Source organism: Papilio machaon, chromosome 8 (assembly GCF_912999745.1).
Source record: "Papilio machaon chromosome 8, ilPapMach1.1, whole genome shotgun sequence".
NCBI classification, from domain to species: domain Eukaryota; kingdom Metazoa; phylum Arthropoda; class Insecta; order Lepidoptera; family Papilionidae; genus Papilio; species Papilio machaon.
In genome coordinates, this window is record NC_059993.1 from 7363803 (window position 1) to 7380953 (window position 17151).

Genomic DNA, 17151 nt, shown 5'->3' on the forward strand with positions numbered 1-17151 from the left:
CTTAATCGACGCGTGGGATTAATGCAAGGTTACTATTGCTTGAAGTGTACGAATTTGTTGTTCTACAATGAAATTAACACATTAATTTTAACGTTATGTTTACGTCCATGATGGATTTATTTCATCAGACAGTTGACTTATGAAAAATTTTGCAATATTAATTTTTTCTATTGATCTAAGTGTATTTCAAACGCTTGTATTGCCACATGTCATCTTTCATATTTTATTTGGAAAAAGCAGAGACAAGTGTAACTGTAGTCTAAATTCACAGTAAAAGAGTCTGTATTAAACATAACCTCTCATCTCTCCAGGCGCCATACATAATGTATGTGGAAGTGTTAGAGACTGAAGGGCATGAACCATTGCCGTCTCGTTTGCTCCCGCCCGCGCCGCCCGCACCTCACTCACCTCCCATCCGACACACGAAGAGCGAGGAGAACTTAGTGCCCGAGTGGCCAGCGCTAGTGCCCTACACAGCACCTGAAGATGATGCTGGTGATTGCTGGAGCCATGATGATGATGATCTGGCGCACTACGCCGCTACTGCCCGACTGCCCGCACCAGATACACTGTCGCAGGTATAAATTTTACTTCACTAAGATAATTACATAGTAGTCTCTTAAGGACACTATAGTGAGACGGACTAATCTGGCTCGATAAGTACATTAGGGTCCGATTTGTCAATATCAAAAAATTTCACAATAATCCTTGTCGTTTTGCTGAGAATTCTACAAAAATCGTCTCATAATTCATTTCTCTTACATCCATAATACGATGTTGGATATATCGTTCGGGTAGTCAATGCCTTACACAAATATGAAAGAGACCGTTCTTACGATGTTATACTTTCATGTTATAAAAACACTACTCGTCGTCGGGAATAGTTTTTGCAACGAGAGAACTTTTCATCGTTGACTTATAAAACAATGTATAGAATTGCTATTCATCACTTGATACAATCATATCATTTGACAGTGACACTGAAGTGTTAAGGTAATTATGCTTCAGTTAAAGAAAATGCATCTTAGCCGCAATGTACCTTAGTAGGACCCATCTTTGTTTATTTAGATGTGGTATAATTACGGTTAAGTGAATGAATAAAGAGATAGTGTTAATTATATTAGAAATGTATCATCTTTCTTGTCAAGGCCGGTGTTAGGGTAGGGTGCGATTGGGGTTGCCCAGGGCGCTGGACAAAAAGGGACGCCAAAAGCGAATTATATAATCTCATATAACCCTGTTAAAGCCCTAAAGATAATGGGATTAAAAAGGGTGGTTACTGTCTTTCTCTCTCACGTTCTTATCTCTTTATCATTAACTAGAGTATTTGAATGTAAAATGTGTGTGTTGTGCAGATGTCATGTATGTCAGCGGCGTCGCTACAGTCGGCGTCGTCGTGCGGGTCGCGTGAGTCGCTTGCAGTGGGTGCGGGCGAGGTGAGGCGACGGTTGGCTGATGCCACCGCCGCCCCACCTCCCAATGCCTTCAGACACGACCCTGCAGACCCATCAGCTCTTGCTCTCAAGGTAATAATACCACAGCTTTCTCTAATTATTCATCTCTATCTCATCTCTTCTAATTGACATAACATTGACTGTTGATAATAGACTGACTATTTCAAGTGGACTGTATAAAATAAAAACTGGTTGCAAGAAGAGAATTTATTAAATTTTGTTACAGTAAACAACACAAAATTACAATCTAAGAGTACACTAAAGTCCGCTCTGAGTCACTAAGTCGCAGAGTTGCTGCTGCTAGCTTGAGTGAGAGAGAGCTGCCCCGAATGCCCGCCACAGTGCCGTATATATTACTTCTCTTGGGGGGCTTAGCTCGGTGGGGGCTTAAGCACGCTCTGTCGTTGTGGGTGGGGCTTGTATTAGTCGCCACTGCCTCCTCCCCTCTCACCGTATCATTCCCCGCAGCGGGCATGGGGGCTAATGGTAACAATTGACAGTACAGTTGTACAGTGACATTGACAGTTCGAACTAATTCACTAAATATTTCGAATGACGTCAAATAGTTCAAATTCGGCCGAGCTATATAAGACATAAGCTAATACTTTATCACTACAATTCCAGGAGTCATGGGAGAGCAAACTAGCTCGTATGCGTTCATCATCTCCGTACGGTTCGCTGTCTGGGTGGCGACTGCTCGGATGTATCGTGAAGGTGGGCGACGACCTGCGTCAGGAGCTGCTGGCTGCGCAGCTGCTGCGCAGACTGAGCGCCGCCTGGCGTGCTGAGCGCGTGCCGCTCAGACTGCGCCCCTATGAGATACTCTGTCTGGATGCAGAGTGCGGTCTCATACAGCCGGTCAGTACTCAAACTGTAGCTGTACACATTAACTAGTTTATATATTATAATAGTAAAGCCTTTATTGCTGAAGATTTTATTTACAAAGTTTTTTTTTATTATTGACATTGTTAAATAACCAAAAAAAAGACATTTAAACCGGCGACTGTTCCATTAATTCCATCCTTAATCTACAACATCCTTGGACAAAAGCCTCCTCTAAAGATTTCCACTTCTGTCTGTCCCCTGGCTTCTCTCGTCCACAATCGACCTGCACCTTTTTGAGGTCGTCTTCCCACCTCTTTATCTGCCTTCCTTTCACTTTCCCTGTCGTGGGTATTATTCTGTAACCAATCTAGGCTATTTTCCTTCTTTTCTCTCATCATGTGTCTCGACCGACGCCATTTTAGTCTTCTAACAGTATTAGTTATATTATTAGTTTATATATAGATTGGATAAAAGATTTGTTTTCCACTCAACTGGTAAATTATATGATATCAAAGTAAAATGCTACTTATTACTATAGCAAAACAGTTTTTTATGCTCCAGTTTCATATGAGCTAGGTATAATTAATCCTTTTGCTCTTCTTTTTTTTTACTTGTCTATGGATATATCTATGATAGAAAATTTAATCTATTTAGGTGCTGAACACGGTGTCGTTGCACCAGATAAAGAAGCAGTCGGGCAAGTCTCTACGCGCGTGGCTGGAGCTGGAGCATGGACCTCCAAATAGTGAGGGTTTCCTGCGAGCGCAGAATAACTTCGTAGAGTCCGCCGCAGCGTATGCACTCACTAGTTACCTCCTGCAACTCAAGGACAGGTAGCGAAAGAATTTAATTTGCTTCCCACTTAAATTTGTACCGCAAATTATCACCATAACTATGGGCTTGTCTGCAGTGATAAAATATTGTTGTCTTTATTTTGTCAAAGAGAATGAAAAGGACGAATTTATTTATTTATTTGTATTGGGTATAATTTAGCATATGATTTTATAAAAAGTTTTCACTTAATATTATAACCGTTATGTAATTACATATCACTGTGGGTAGGAAATAAATTTCCTCGACTTTGCCCATCTACTTATCGTTCGGATCACGGCAAATGGTATTTCTGGAGTGTATATAGATTATCTAATATATAAAATTCTCGTGTCACAGTTTTCTTTCCCGTACGCCTCCGAAACGGCTTGACCGATTATCATGAAATTTTGTGAGCATATTCAGTAGGTCTGAGAATCGGACAACATCTATTTTTCATTTTGTTTTTTTTTTAACTGCGCGCGGACGGAGTCGCGGGCGACAGCTAGTTGTTATAATAAATGTTTGTCAACAGGCACAATGGTAACATTCTATTGGACAGCGAGGGACACATCATTCATATCGACTTTGGTTTTATATTTTCAACCTCACCGAAGAATTTAGGATTCGAAAGCTCACCATTTAAGGTACACATTAATTTTATTTTTAATAGATAATTTAGTTTTTTTTTATGTAATTTAAGTAATTAATTAAACGTATGTTTGTTTGGTAGTTGACTCGCGAGTTCGTGGAAGTGATGGATGGAGAGGATTCGGACATGTTCTCGTACTTCAAGATCCTGATGCTGCGCGGGCTGGTGGCGGCGCGCAAACACTGCGACCAGCTCATACATCTCGTTGAGATCATGCGCATGGGTACGTACATTGATATTACATCAGTTTAAATACCATGTTTTATCACAGTGATCCCCAAACATCCGACCCAACCGATGGAGCCGACTGACACTGCTATAAATTTCCTTTTTGAATCTCCTTTCCTTTATCCTTGTAACGTGTTCATTCCAAACCATCAGTTAGCATACATTAATGAAGTATTATTGTATAACGAGTATTTATGCTCATAGAACCTCCTTGGTAGCACGACAGAGGTTGTACGCTGTCAAGGAGGTCGTACTGGCCGGTAACGCGAAGTCGTGCGTAATAGATGAAGAAATGAAAGCAGTTGAAAAATAAATAGTTGTGAAAAATGTTATAAAAAAAGGGAGAGGAGAGGGGGGGGAGGAGGAGGAGGGAGTTTTGTTATGTATAATTATAATTTATTGTTTGTGATATTAACAATTTATTTAGTATAGATGAGTATATTAAACCATTTTTAATGTTGATGTAAAGGAATTGAATAAATGATCATAGTGGAAAGGTAGTATATATAATTCACAATTGTATTATCCTCTGAGAAAGTATTCCAGATGGTGTTATAAAATTATTTATTTAGTTTTAATTGTTGTTTACAGGTGGTCAGTTATCGTGTCTGCGCAGCAGCAGTGCTGTATCATCATTCCGAGCTCGCTTTCATCCCGGACGTACGGAGCCTCAGCTGCAGGCTCTCGTCGACCGCCTTGTGCGTGATGCTCTGCGCTCGCTCTCCACACGCCTCTACGATAACTACCAGTACTATACCAACGGTATACTATAGCCACATAACTTACAACAGTATACTACAGCTACGACACAACTTACAACAGTATACTACGGCCACGACACAACTTACAACAGTATACTACGGCCACGACACAACTTACAACAGTATACTACAGCTGCGACACAACTTACAACAGTATACTACGGCTGCGACACAACTTACAACAGTATACTACAGCTGCGACACAACTTACAATAGGTATACTATAACCACGGCACTTACAACAGTATATAGTAGCGACAAACTTATCGGACCTGGTGGGCAAAAGTGAAATTAAAGTGGACGTCTTGTGTAAGTGAAAACTAACCGCACTGACAGCGCCATCTCCAGGTCTAGATAAGTTTGTGGAACGAATGTATAACGAGTCTATGATCATTTTCGTAGACCAACTGCTGGAATATATAAAATTTTCTGTACATCAAAACTATTTGAATTAAATTTAAAAGAAATATTCTTTTAATTATGACGTATTGTATTTTTTCATTAAAATACTTTATACTTTTTAAAGTCACTTAAGAGAACATTATAATTTTTAAAGCCTTAAATTTTCAATAAACTAGTATTTTTTTAAATGTTATTTGTGTGATGTTATTCAATTTATTTAGAAATCTTTCACTCATACTTTTGGTCCCGTCCATTGTAGTCTCGATTAGTGAACTTTTAGATCTATGTAGAAATTATAACACAAATTGGACGACGTTTTCTTAAAAAAAAACCACGATGTAAATTCAAATATAAACCAAATTATGTAAATAATTGTTTTCAGTTACTTTAAAATTCCATTTCTATTAAAATCTTGAACTTTTAGATTAAATAAGTGTATCAAGGATGTGCAAAACTGTAAATAAATATATGAAAAATGAAAATTTTTACTAATTTTCGCAATGAGAAGACTGATTGTTTCAGGCGTGTGTATGATTTTTAGTTATTATCTGCCCAATTTATTTTGTATAGTTTTTAAAATGTACGTGAATTATGAATGCGATATTGGAAATTAAAAAAAATACAGTTTGAAAATGGACACGTGAAGGAATGAATGATGTAGATAAAATATATAATATTAATAAATTTGAATAACTTATTGTACTTCCATATATTGTGTGACGAGCTAAATATATAACCAAATCTGCTTCTATATAAAAAATTAATATACCTTATGTAATTTTATATAGTATATAACATTTCTATTTCTTTATATAATTATAATAATTATTTGCATTAATTTTGACATTTGGATATTTTATAAAAAGAATATTGTAAATTTTGTATTGTCTTGGTTTTATTGTATACTAGCTTTTACCCGCGACTCCGTCCGCGCGAAATAAGAAAAATAGAAAACGGGGTAAAAATTATCCTATGTCCGTTTCCTGGTTCTAAGCTACCTGCCCACCAATTTTCAGTCAAATCGATTCAGCCGTTCTTGAGTTATAAATAGTGTAACTAACACGACTTTCTTTTATATATATATATATATATAAAAGAATATATATATATATATATATATATATATATATATATATATATATATATATATATATATATATATATATATATATATATATATATATAATATATATTTTAATGTCTTAAACTTATGTATTAATTTATAATGCATGTTATATATTATATAAACATTTTAAAATATCCAAAAGATCGTAAATAAAATTATTGGTTAAAAATTTTAGAATAAATAACCCGTTTATTACAATTATTAGAAGATATTTAATTTTTTTTTTTCATTTCTTGATAATTATTTTAAAAATGCAACGCTAAGAAGTGTGTCTTTTAAACGCTTTATTATTGAAATTGTTTGTAATATTTTTAAGTTAATACTTGTTAATGTTTAATTGTGCATTTTCTAAATCTGTGTAAACTCCATTATGAGTAGTCATGTTTGGTATATTTTAATTGCATTTTTTTTTAAATTTTGGAACGAAGTTCCTTTTCGCGCGTTGTGAAAGGGGGCTAGACGGAAAAAATTCTTACGAAAAGTTGTCACGACACTTTTTGCTATAGTAACCATGGCAACGACGTGACAATATATAACGAAAATTCATAGGAACTTCGTTCCATCCGGGTGTCCCTTGACATCTCTCAAGTTTTTTTCTATGTAATATGATTTGATTAAGTATTCTGTTTGACTAAATCCTGCATTCAGACACTAAGGCAGTTTCTTAGTGTAGAATTATCATACTAAAGGTCCCATTTAAAGACCAATATAGAACTCTAAATGTGGCATATGTATGAAAAAAAATTTGATGTGTTTAAAACAATTGGATATTGTTGTGAGATTGAATTATGTATAATAATGAATGTATCTATGAATATTTCTTATTAGATTAAAAATAAATTACTTGTAAATATGTTTGTTCTTATATAATCAGGTTTAAGAATGTGTTTTTTTGCATCCAAAGTTCCCCGGAAATTGTAATTTCTCATCTAAATTAATTCATGTTATTTATCATTCTGTACAGATAATTGTAAGTAGGTAACATTAATGTTTATCTAATTTTTTTTTTAAATAATATACATATATCATGAATTTATTTCTGATGTTTTTTTTTCTTTTTCTACATTGATATGACCTTAAGAATGTACTGGATCAAGTTCTACAGTGGTAGATCCTGCAACATGAAATACCACGACCTCACAAAAGACAGGTGTCAAGTGGAAGTAATTCCAAGGACAATCTGATGAGTGTGGTGCCGGAGGACTAATTTTAGTCCTCTTTTCTCTTCCCACCCCTTTTCTTATAAGGAAAGGATGGGAAGGGCAGTGGATTTGACGGAAGAGGAGACTCACAGAAAGAGGATATAACCTCTTCCTATGCGTCTCCACCTCTGTAGATTAAAGGTAGGCAACGCATCTGCAATTGCGGATGTCTATGGGCAGCGGTCGACCGCTTGATCATTTGCCACCTTATGTAAAAAAAGTAATAAATTCTATTTAACAGAAAGAAAGATGACATTGTTAAAGATTTTATGGATCCTGGATGCTGGTAGACCGATCATCGTAGTCATATTTAGGGAAGGCCTTTGCCCAGTAGTGGGGCGTCATATGACTGAAAATAAGACGAAGAAGAAACTGAATAAATAAAAAACGGAACTAATACAACATAATTATTTATATTTTAATTGAAATATGTATATCATTTCCTTTTCTTCTTTTTATTCTTCATTTTATGTTTTAGTTTCAGTTTGATCTTCTCCTTGCGCAGGCGCTCTTTGACGATCTGCTGTTTGTTGCGGAACTCCTTCGAAGACGCCTCAGACTTCTTCTTGGCCACGCGCTCGTTGTGCTTCACCCAGTGAGGACGGAACTCGGATGCTGTTACATATAACATTGCAGATATAAATAACCAACAGGTCAATTCAAAAATGATGCTAAACAGAGGAAACGTATAAGCGATTCATAAGATATAAAATTGAGTCTAAAATGTTTGAAAAAATTACATTTTACACAGAAATTATTACTGTTGTAATATTTTAATTAAAGTGTTAATCTTACTAATATTATAAATTCGAAAGTTTAGATAGATGTTTGTTGGAAGGTATTTCTAGAATATCTTAACGGATTTCGGTGAAATTAGACATTGAAGTAAACATCTGGAAGAATTTAATTTGAAGGATTAGAGAGAAGAAGCTAGTTCCCAATAAAAACACACTCGATACGCGATTAACAGTACCTGGTCTCATCCTGTTCTGTTGCGCATTATTATCATCATCATCATCATCATCATGCTGCGCGTTCCTCTTCTTCCAGTCTTCGTAGCGACCGCTGCGGAAAGAGGCCGGCACTCGACCCCCACTCTCTGTACGGATCATCTTACGACCACCGTCCTGAAAACAAAATTCACATTAAATCAAAGAAATCAATAACGTCTTTATATTATTGAATCGACGTACAAGTTAAATGTACATTTTAGACAAGGGATTCTTAAAGGGGGTCGATATTTAACTTAAAGAATTGCTAATTCTCACTCTGTCTTCTTCTATTTATTTAAGTCAGAATGAAAAATAATAATAATTGATCTTAAAAGTAGGTAATTTGCCCATGGGGGGGTCTGTGATAATGGTTCATTTTGGAAAAGGGGGGTCACTTGTACAAAATAGTTTGGGGATCCCTGTTTTAGAGTATATGTACAATATAGTTTCACAAGAATCTTGTGTCAGTTAGAGAATATGTGAACTAACAATGTCATTTTGACATTGTCTTATTTTGACCAATAAGGGAGCGGCAGCAAGGTTTAATGTTGCCATTTTCATAATTTCGAAATTCCATAAAAATATCACACATGATGTTATAACATTAAATTGCTAATTTGTTTGAATGTATCAATTTAAATAGTAATTACTAAGAGAACTCAGATCAGTAAGTTGCAAATCAATTATTTGAAGTTGCAAAATGGATAACTTTTGGAAGTTAGAAAATATTTTCTCACTGGTAACACTTGGAACTTGTAACCATCACCTGTCAATGTCAAACTGCAATAATATCCTTGGTACTATTTACGTATACATACAGGGTCGACGTGAACCATCTTCTTCCGCTTGCGGTCCCAGCGCAATTGGCTGCGTTGTCGCCGCACTGCCTCCCCGCTGTCAGCTCCCAGCTCCAGCTCCGCCCCGCCAGCGCCGGCAGCAAAGTTCACAGCCATACTGCATGCAAACCATACCATCATCATCATCAGCTCACTATACGTCCCCATTGAGGAGCTCGGAGTCTGCCCTAAGTTAGTGGTAACTAGACCATAGTCAATGCTGGTCAAGTGCGGATTTACTTCAGACATATCTTTGAATTTCTTAGATATGTGTTGGTTGCATGTTGTTTTCTTTTATCGTTAAAACGACGGATAAATGTACATATGTTAATCGAAACTGGAAAAAACATTGGTACATGGTGGGATTCAAACCCAGGACCTGCAGATTGCAAGTCAAGTGTTTAACCCCTGAGCCACCGATGCTCTAAAATAATACACAAGAAGAAGTTTGCAAATTAGCTTTGAACCGGTGCAAAAGTTCATATAACATTGGACCGTTGAGTTTCAGCTCAACGACTATTTTGACGACTAAATTGGCAGCTCACGGCTCTTCACGATGTGATTGTGTGAGTGCGAACCGGTTCACAAATGAGAACAGCTCAGAATCAGCTCATGGCTGATCTTCAGGTCATCAATTTTAGTTGAGTTAGATTATACTCGACGTGTAACAACGAAAACTAAACAGTACTCAAACAAGTAGCATTTAATTCCGATTAGAGATGAAGATGGGGGGCGAAATTTTTTTTTAAATTCATCCAATCATACGTTTAAGATTGGAGAACAGAGAAGAACTTATTGGAAAGACTAAATTTTGTATTTTTTTGTGAAAAACTTACCCAGACTCAGTGTGTTGATCGCTAGCAAAGTGTGGTATATAATTTTCATCCCGAACAACTTCTTTCCTTTTCTTCTTTGGCTGATTCTGAGAGATTTTAGCTGATTTCACATTGGTCGTGTCTTCTAATACATTATCCACCTGAAATAAAACATACAAGTTGTACAGAAATAAATAAGCTTTAACTTTCAGCAAAATGGGGGTAGACAGAAATATGAAGATGTAGAACTTTGCTACAATATTACCTGATTGTTTTTGTTCTCGCGTGTTTTCTGTACTTTTTTGCCGTGTACTCGTCGCTTTGCCTTCATCGCTAGGAACATTGGTGAGTCGTTCTTACCACCCAGTTCTAATATCGTCTGAAAAAATAACATTACAAAGAGATATGTTAATATTACGGTAACTGCTGCTAACCAACTACCAGAAGAATTATAGATATATCGTCTTTTTCTAAGAAAGTGAGAGAAAATCAGACAAAAATCTAATAGTAAGAGCTTTCGAATAATCAAAAATAAAACCTCGAATAGTTTATTAAATTTTACTCTGTACAATACAACTTCCCCACTGCTTACCCCCAGTTTTTAACTCACCCCTTTAGGCATGTAGTTTTTGATCTTCTCCACCATATCTACGGCCTGATCACCAGAGGCGCAGTCCACCAGGTATGGATGTGGTGCGACCGGCGCGGGCGTGGTCTTTGCGCGCCTGTTGGCCTCCGCGGAGGCGGACTCGCGCCAACGTACGTACTGCTGCCAGCCGCGCTCACACACGCGCACCGCTTCCTCCTAAACACATACATATACTCAAACTAGCTGTAGCCCGCTACTATGTCCGCACGGAATTAAAAAAAAGTTAATTATTAGCCTATTTTTTCTTCCAGACTATGTTCTATATCTATACCAAATTTCATCGAGATCCATGGTCGTTCTGGAGATACCTTATAACAAACTTCATCCATCCATCCATTGAAACATTTGAATTTATAATATTAGTAAGATTAGATAATTTAAACATTATTAGTATTATCGTCAGCGCAAAAATAAATATAGCCAATAGTATGCCCACAGGCATCAGCTACATTCCCGTCAAAGTCCTGTCAAAATCAATCCAGCCGTTCTGGAGATTACCCGGAAATAACGCAATTTTTTTTTGTTTTGATAATACATACAGACATTCCGATTTTATTACAAATATAAATAGATAGAAAAATAACATAATCTTTCTATGTCTTAATCCTGTACTTTATAACACATTTTTCCATTATATAGATATCAGTTGCTCTAATTCTCTTCATCTTTCATTCACGCAACAAGCGAACAACAAAAGATAAAATATTAACATACAATTTCCGAGTAATTCTTCTCCCATGCCAGTACATCTTGTTGTCGCAGCTCCAGCTGAGCGGTAGGCATGGCTCCCCACACACCACTGGGGCAGCTGTTCCCGAACTCATTTCCTGGTGGCAAAAGTTCCGCGCCCAGGAACAGTTGCAGGTCCAGCAGATGAGCGATGTCTTCAGCGGCTATCAGTGAGAACGCACGCCCAGCTCTACCCGCACGGGCACTCCTACCTTACATGATTAATGTGCATTTAAGTGGTTGGAATATGAATTTAAAGAAATAGACTATATGAAAACATGTTGAAGATAAGGTTGGTACGTGTACAAAAATTCCAGATAGATGTGACTAAATTATTATAAAAAAAATTAGCTATAGTACTATAGTTATAATACACAGCATACATTTGAACGGAATGGAAGATAAGATAGAAAAATTTATTAGATTTTTTGAGTTTGTTTTCTTACAAGCATAAGTAATTAAAGCTAAAAATGATAATCTCTATATAACTTACCAACTCTATGTACAAACAGTTTAGGTTTCGCAGGAAAGTTGTAGTTAATCACAGTGTCTAATGCGGGCAAATCTAAACCTCTCGCTGCTACATCAGTTACCAAAAGTACAGAACACTTCTTGTTTGTAAACTTGCCCAATGCAATCTTACGCGCGGAGGGATCAAGACCTGAGTAGGCAAATGTTGATGTAATACCAGCTTGTTGTAGGATCTAAAAATACGAATTTGTAATTAATGTCAACTTAAAAAAAAAAAAAAAAATACAGTCGAATTGATAACCTCCTTCTTTTTGAAGTCGGCTAAAAATACATTTTCATTGTAATTTACAAAAAAAAATTAAAACAGTCCTTTTAGATTAAATTAATAGACTACACATATACAAAAATAGTTAAGTTCTCAACTTGTTTAACTCACCAAATGTAAATACTCTACATGATGTTTTGTAGCAGCAAAAACAACCGCTTGTGGTGACGTTGGTGTTAAAACTCGGTCTAATAACATCAACAAAGCAGCTGTCTTTAACTCCGCTCTCACAGATATCCAAGCCAGCCACAATGTTGATGGTAACTTCCAATCCACATCCAAACGGATTAACACCGGATCTGTGAGTCCAGCTCTTGCAAATTCAACAAGCATTTTAGGCATTGTCGCTGAGAATAATAGAGTTTGTCGACTTGAAGGCAGTCTTGCTACAATCTCTCTGAGTTGTTCGCCAAAACCGAGTTCAAAGAGTCTGTCTGCCTCATCAAATACCATAACCTCTGTGAAAAGACAAATAAAGAGGTAAAAGCTGTTTTTAAAGTTATTATGATGCTTACTAATAAATAACTATTATTTTATTAAAGTTAGACATATTTTTGATTCTATTGAGAGATTTCTTTGCATGTAAATTTGATTACAATTAAAAAAAATTAAATAAGGTACATCAAAAAACCACTATTATTCTCTAAAGAATATTAATATACTCATAATAACGTACTAATGTTGTCCAATTTCAGGCTCATTTCAATACATATATGTAGGAAGCGCCCCGGAGTAGCCACTACAATATCCGGTGCCTTGCCCGACATCACGCTGAATTGTTGCTCTATTGATTCTCCACCAAGAATTGCCGCAGATGTCAGTCCAGTAAACTTACCCAGTTCTCGCACAAATCTTAAAGTCTGTATCACATTTAGAATTTAACAACATTGTTACCTAAGATTAATGATATTGAAAAATGTTAAATTAAATGAAACGACTTGACTTGTTGAGCTTTTACGATAGAACAGACAGTTTAATCAACTTACAGTGTTGCCAGTGTTTTTTTTTTAATTACTCATTTTGATATCACTACTAATAAAAAATTTGAGATAAGGTAAAAAAAAATTCAATTTTCCTAATGTCAACAATATTGCATTGTGAATAGATTACTTAGGGTATAATATATACAATCATTGTTTCCCTGTCATCATCACACTATGTAAGGTTGGCATATAGCAAATTCAAAATACAACGAAATATTTTTCTTAAAAGTGATCTTACCTGTAAAGCCAATTCTCTTGTTGGTGATAAAATTAAAGCTCGAAGATTCTTTCCCGGCTGGGCTTTGTGAGAAGGCGATAATAGCTTCTCTAAAATAGGTAAAACAAAGCAAGCAGTTTTGCCAGATCCTGTCCGAGCCATGGCAACAACATCTTTACCTTCTAAGGCAATGGGTATGGTCTGCAAACAAATTTTATGCCAAAATATTATTAATAAGTATTTAAATATTCTCAATAGATTATTATAATATATCTAAGCGATGCTATGATATAAAACTGACATTAAATTTATTTTTAAGGTTAGGTTTAAAATATAGTATAATTTAACCTTTCGTTGTATAGGTGTCGGTTGCTTGTAACCTCTTTTGGTTATTCCTTTGATAACTGGAAAACTTAATCCCATCGACTGAAAACCACCAGATCCTTTCTTTTTCTTTTTATTTTCGTGCGCTTCTTTCTCGGTTGTTTCATTTTTCTCAACGGCTTCAAATCCCGGAAGATTGTCAACTAAGTCTTTTGGTTTCAACATTTTGTAATAGTTTTATTTACACATTTCTTTATAAGTATAAGAATAAGAACAAATCAATTAATTAAATTGCACGTGCAAGAACAAGATACATGTTTTCATTTCAACACTTGACGTTTGAAGTTGACATTGACAGTGACATTTGTTCTTTTTAAGTAGAGGTGTTCGTTTGAGAAAAATTAACTTTATTACTTAAAGTGGTACGATGTCCTCGTACCATTTTTAACGGCATATCTTATTAATAATTAATGCGATAATTTAAGGGAATATTGGATCAAAATAGAATTCCAACTGAAAGTACGATGTGATGGGATTAATGGATTAAAATAATTTTTTTAAAAATTCTAACATTAAACTTTTAAAATAACTATTTGACCTACAGTCTATAAAAACTGCCATTGCGTAGATTCACCCAATATCTAGGCTTTTTAATCACAAGGTTAAAAGTAATTGTGTAAACATTTATGTATGTTGCAACTATAAAAAGTCGTTCAATAGGAAATTATTACATTAGAATGCGGTAACTAACAAGTTTTTGTTGCACATATAATAATATCTAGAAACAACGACGCATTGTAAACTAAATGAGATAATTTCTGATTATTTTTATAACTTTAAACTTATATGATAGCGAAGAACTAAAAGATATATATAAATTAATGTCAGTAACAAATTTTAAACAATGGTGCACAAAAACACCAAGAACCAAATAAGACAACTGTATTAAAAATCATCATTAAATCTATGTACCCAAGTTGTCGTTACTGTTTCTTGTTTTATTTAATTTAACGTGAAAAAGAAGTTTAAAAATTAACAGAGACATTTAAGAATACAGCTACAAATTATGTTTTAATTTCATTGGAAATTAAGAATAGGTCGCATTATCAATGTAAGGCCCTCCGTACACAAGGCAACGTAAATCTTCGAAACCCGGCGATTATAGTCGCTAACCGACCTATGCAATACACAAGGAAAATAATCGCGTTGCGCGCGCTGTGTACATACAATATTAAAGCGCGTCGTCTATTCGGTCAATACAGATACAGGCATAGCTACTATATGTCAACTGTATAGATATCCTCCGCCGTCTAAAAAATCGTAGCGACTTTTATCACGATGATCTTGAAAAGGTTGCGAGCAGCTGGTTTTAGCGACTAAAGAACAAAATATCGGGGATCCATGCCTGTGTACGAACTTTTATGACAAAGTTTTGCGTAAGTCGTTTAGGGACTAAAATCGGTGGGCTTTGGAGATTTATGTTGCCATGTAACGTTGGTCACATCATGAAGTGGCCAGTTCTTATATCTGACCACGATATCTATAATTATGTTCGATACACGTTATGTTCGGAATAATTGTATTTCTGTTCACATTTTACACATTCGAATGTTATAATTTTCAATCTTCACAAGCTGGACGGCCATGAACTTTTTTTTAAATAATTTATTAATGTAATTCAGTTCCTTTGATTGAATGTAAATGTTTATATTATACATAATCTGCAATGGACTCGTAATAAATGTTATTACACTGTTATTTATAAGCGAATACAGGAAAGAAGTAAAAATAAAAATTATTTTGCTCACATTTTTTATGCGAATGCAGTTTAGTAAACGAGTAAGTAGTTTTAGGTTAGTAAGAGATGGGATTCTTACTAAGAATAAAGAAAAATGTCGTAAAACTCCAATGGTAAAAAAATCCCGAAAATTAAGAAAGTATGTAGTTTTATTGCGTCGATAACGCTTGACAACAACGCAACGAACGTAATCGTTGAAGTTTAATATTTTCTAGGAGTTTATAGATTATAATCTGTCTTTTTCGTTGGAATCTACAAATAAATTGGCTTGAGCAATATCTTAATCTAAGTTAGTACAGCTCGGGCTTTGTATCTAATATTATTTGTTTGTTTAGAGCTAAAGGAGAAATTATTTTTTGGCTCTGTCCGACCCCTTAAGGTCAGATGACCGTAACATGTTATATTTTACCTGACACTTGAGACACATAAAAGAAATACAAATTATTGCGATTTTTATTCTGTTGAATGAAAAAGATAATAATATTTTTTTTTAATAGAATTTGGCAGTGGTATTTTACGGTAAGGTTAATTTCGTTCCCTCACTACCTGGGTCCAATATTTATGTGCCACTTTACTACGAACATTTGAGCTTAAGGATGAATCATAGTGCCAATTCTAAAGCGGAAATCAGTGTCATATTCCGAATAAACTCACCTTGGTATTGGTATCGGACATGTTTGCAGATTGACATAGATTTCTGGTAAATGTTTTTTCCCTAAATCGTTTCCGTGTTTTGTTTTGATGTTTTTAAAAAACATTAAACTGTCACGTGTTGTAAGCTGTTGAATTTTGGAACGATGTAGTTTAGAATTCAATGTGAATCATTTTTTTCCAAATATTTCCGTAGCGTTACTAACTGTACTACAAGCTTTAATGGAAAACGGGTTTTCCCAACGAATTATCTTTAAAACGTTGTATGAAGATAAACAACAGATTCTGAGTAAAAAATTGTTGACAATAAATATACTACTGACGTATTTAGCGTTTTGTGGTCAAGAAGCGTGACATAATGACCTCCTAAATGTATCCAACTAAAGCTGTTTGTACATCTCAGGTGCAAATTGTATGTAATAATGAATGGAAGTTTTCCATTTTCGCTGTACTATTGATATGAAATCTCTGTATTTACTTATGTCAACGGAAATAGTTATACATGTATGCCTAATTTTAGTCCACGTTCCCTTCCCACCCTTTTCTTATAAATATTTCTTATAAGGAAAGGATGGGAAGTAGATTTGACGGAGGAGGAGACGCATAGGAGGATATATCCTCTGTTTGTGCCCTCCTCTGTCGACTAAAGGTAGCATCTTCAATTGGGGATCTCTATGGGCAACGGTCGCTTCGCTGTTAAGGCGGATTCAGGATGACCGCTTGCTTGTTTGCCACCTTATGATATAAAAAAGAATATTTTTCGCCAACATGTATCGATTCCATTGTGACCTCCTGTAGCTAAAACGGCTATTTAGAATTTGAATAGATAAATGTCATTCCATTTGTTTACTTTTCTGGAGTGTCAAAGGGGTCTATTTACGTCTTTAATCTAATAATTACA

At 35.4% G+C, this 17151-nt stretch overlaps 2 protein-coding genes across 3 annotated transcripts in view; one reads left to right on the plus strand and one right to left on the minus strand.

The window, feature by feature from the left end:
- LOC106720237 (phosphatidylinositol 4-kinase beta) overlaps positions 1 to 5182 on the plus strand; it is a 46358-nt gene extending 41176 nt beyond the window's left edge. For both annotated transcript variants that reach the window (XM_045679127.1, XM_045679128.1), the window contains exons 4-10: positions 312 to 578; positions 1356 to 1526; positions 2079 to 2312; positions 2934 to 3112; positions 3625 to 3736; positions 3823 to 3964; positions 4561 to 5182. In XM_045679127.1, the coding sequence (XP_045535083.1) occupies positions 312 to 578; positions 1356 to 1526; positions 2079 to 2312; positions 2934 to 3112; positions 3625 to 3736; positions 3823 to 3964; positions 4561 to 4742 (1287 nt within the window). In that variant the 3' untranslated portion in view covers positions 4743 to 5182. The remainder of the gene's footprint in view (positions 1 to 311; positions 579 to 1355; positions 1527 to 2078; positions 2313 to 2933; positions 3113 to 3624; positions 3737 to 3822; positions 3965 to 4560) is intronic.
- Positions 5183 to 7896: 2714 nt separating this feature from the next.
- LOC106720101 (ATP-dependent RNA helicase DDX54) lies at positions 7897 to 14142 on the minus strand. Its single transcript, XM_045678889.1, has 12 exons — positions 13826 to 14142; positions 13499 to 13678; positions 12954 to 13137; positions 12389 to 12735; positions 11975 to 12185; positions 11467 to 11693; positions 10714 to 10908; positions 10369 to 10482; positions 10125 to 10264; positions 9271 to 9406; positions 8434 to 8587; positions 7897 to 8075 (listed from the first exon to the last, which is right to left on the minus strand). The coding sequence occupies exons 1-12, from the start codon at positions 14024 to 14026 to the stop codon at positions 7897 to 7899; spliced, it is 2268 nt and encodes a 755-aa protein (XP_045534845.1). The 5' UTR covers positions 14027 to 14142.
- Positions 14143 to 17151: the final 3009 nt, after the last annotated feature.

What these genes read in the sequence shown, in the direction of transcription:
- LOC106720101 (XM_045678889.1), bottom strand. Translation starts at nt 14,026, where the DNA reads ATGTTGAAACCAAAAGACTTAGTTGACAATCTTCCGGGATTTGAAGCC. An exon ending in CAAGAGAATTGGCTTTACAG is followed by an intron (nt 13,138 to 13,498) that starts GTAAGATCACTT and finishes AATGTGATACAG; the next exon opens with ACTTTAAGATTTGTGCGAGA. An exon ending in GCGAGAACAAAAACAATCAG is followed by an intron (nt 10,265 to 10,368) that starts GTAATATTGTAG and finishes GTTTTATTTCAG; the next exon opens with GTGGATAATGTATTAGAAGA.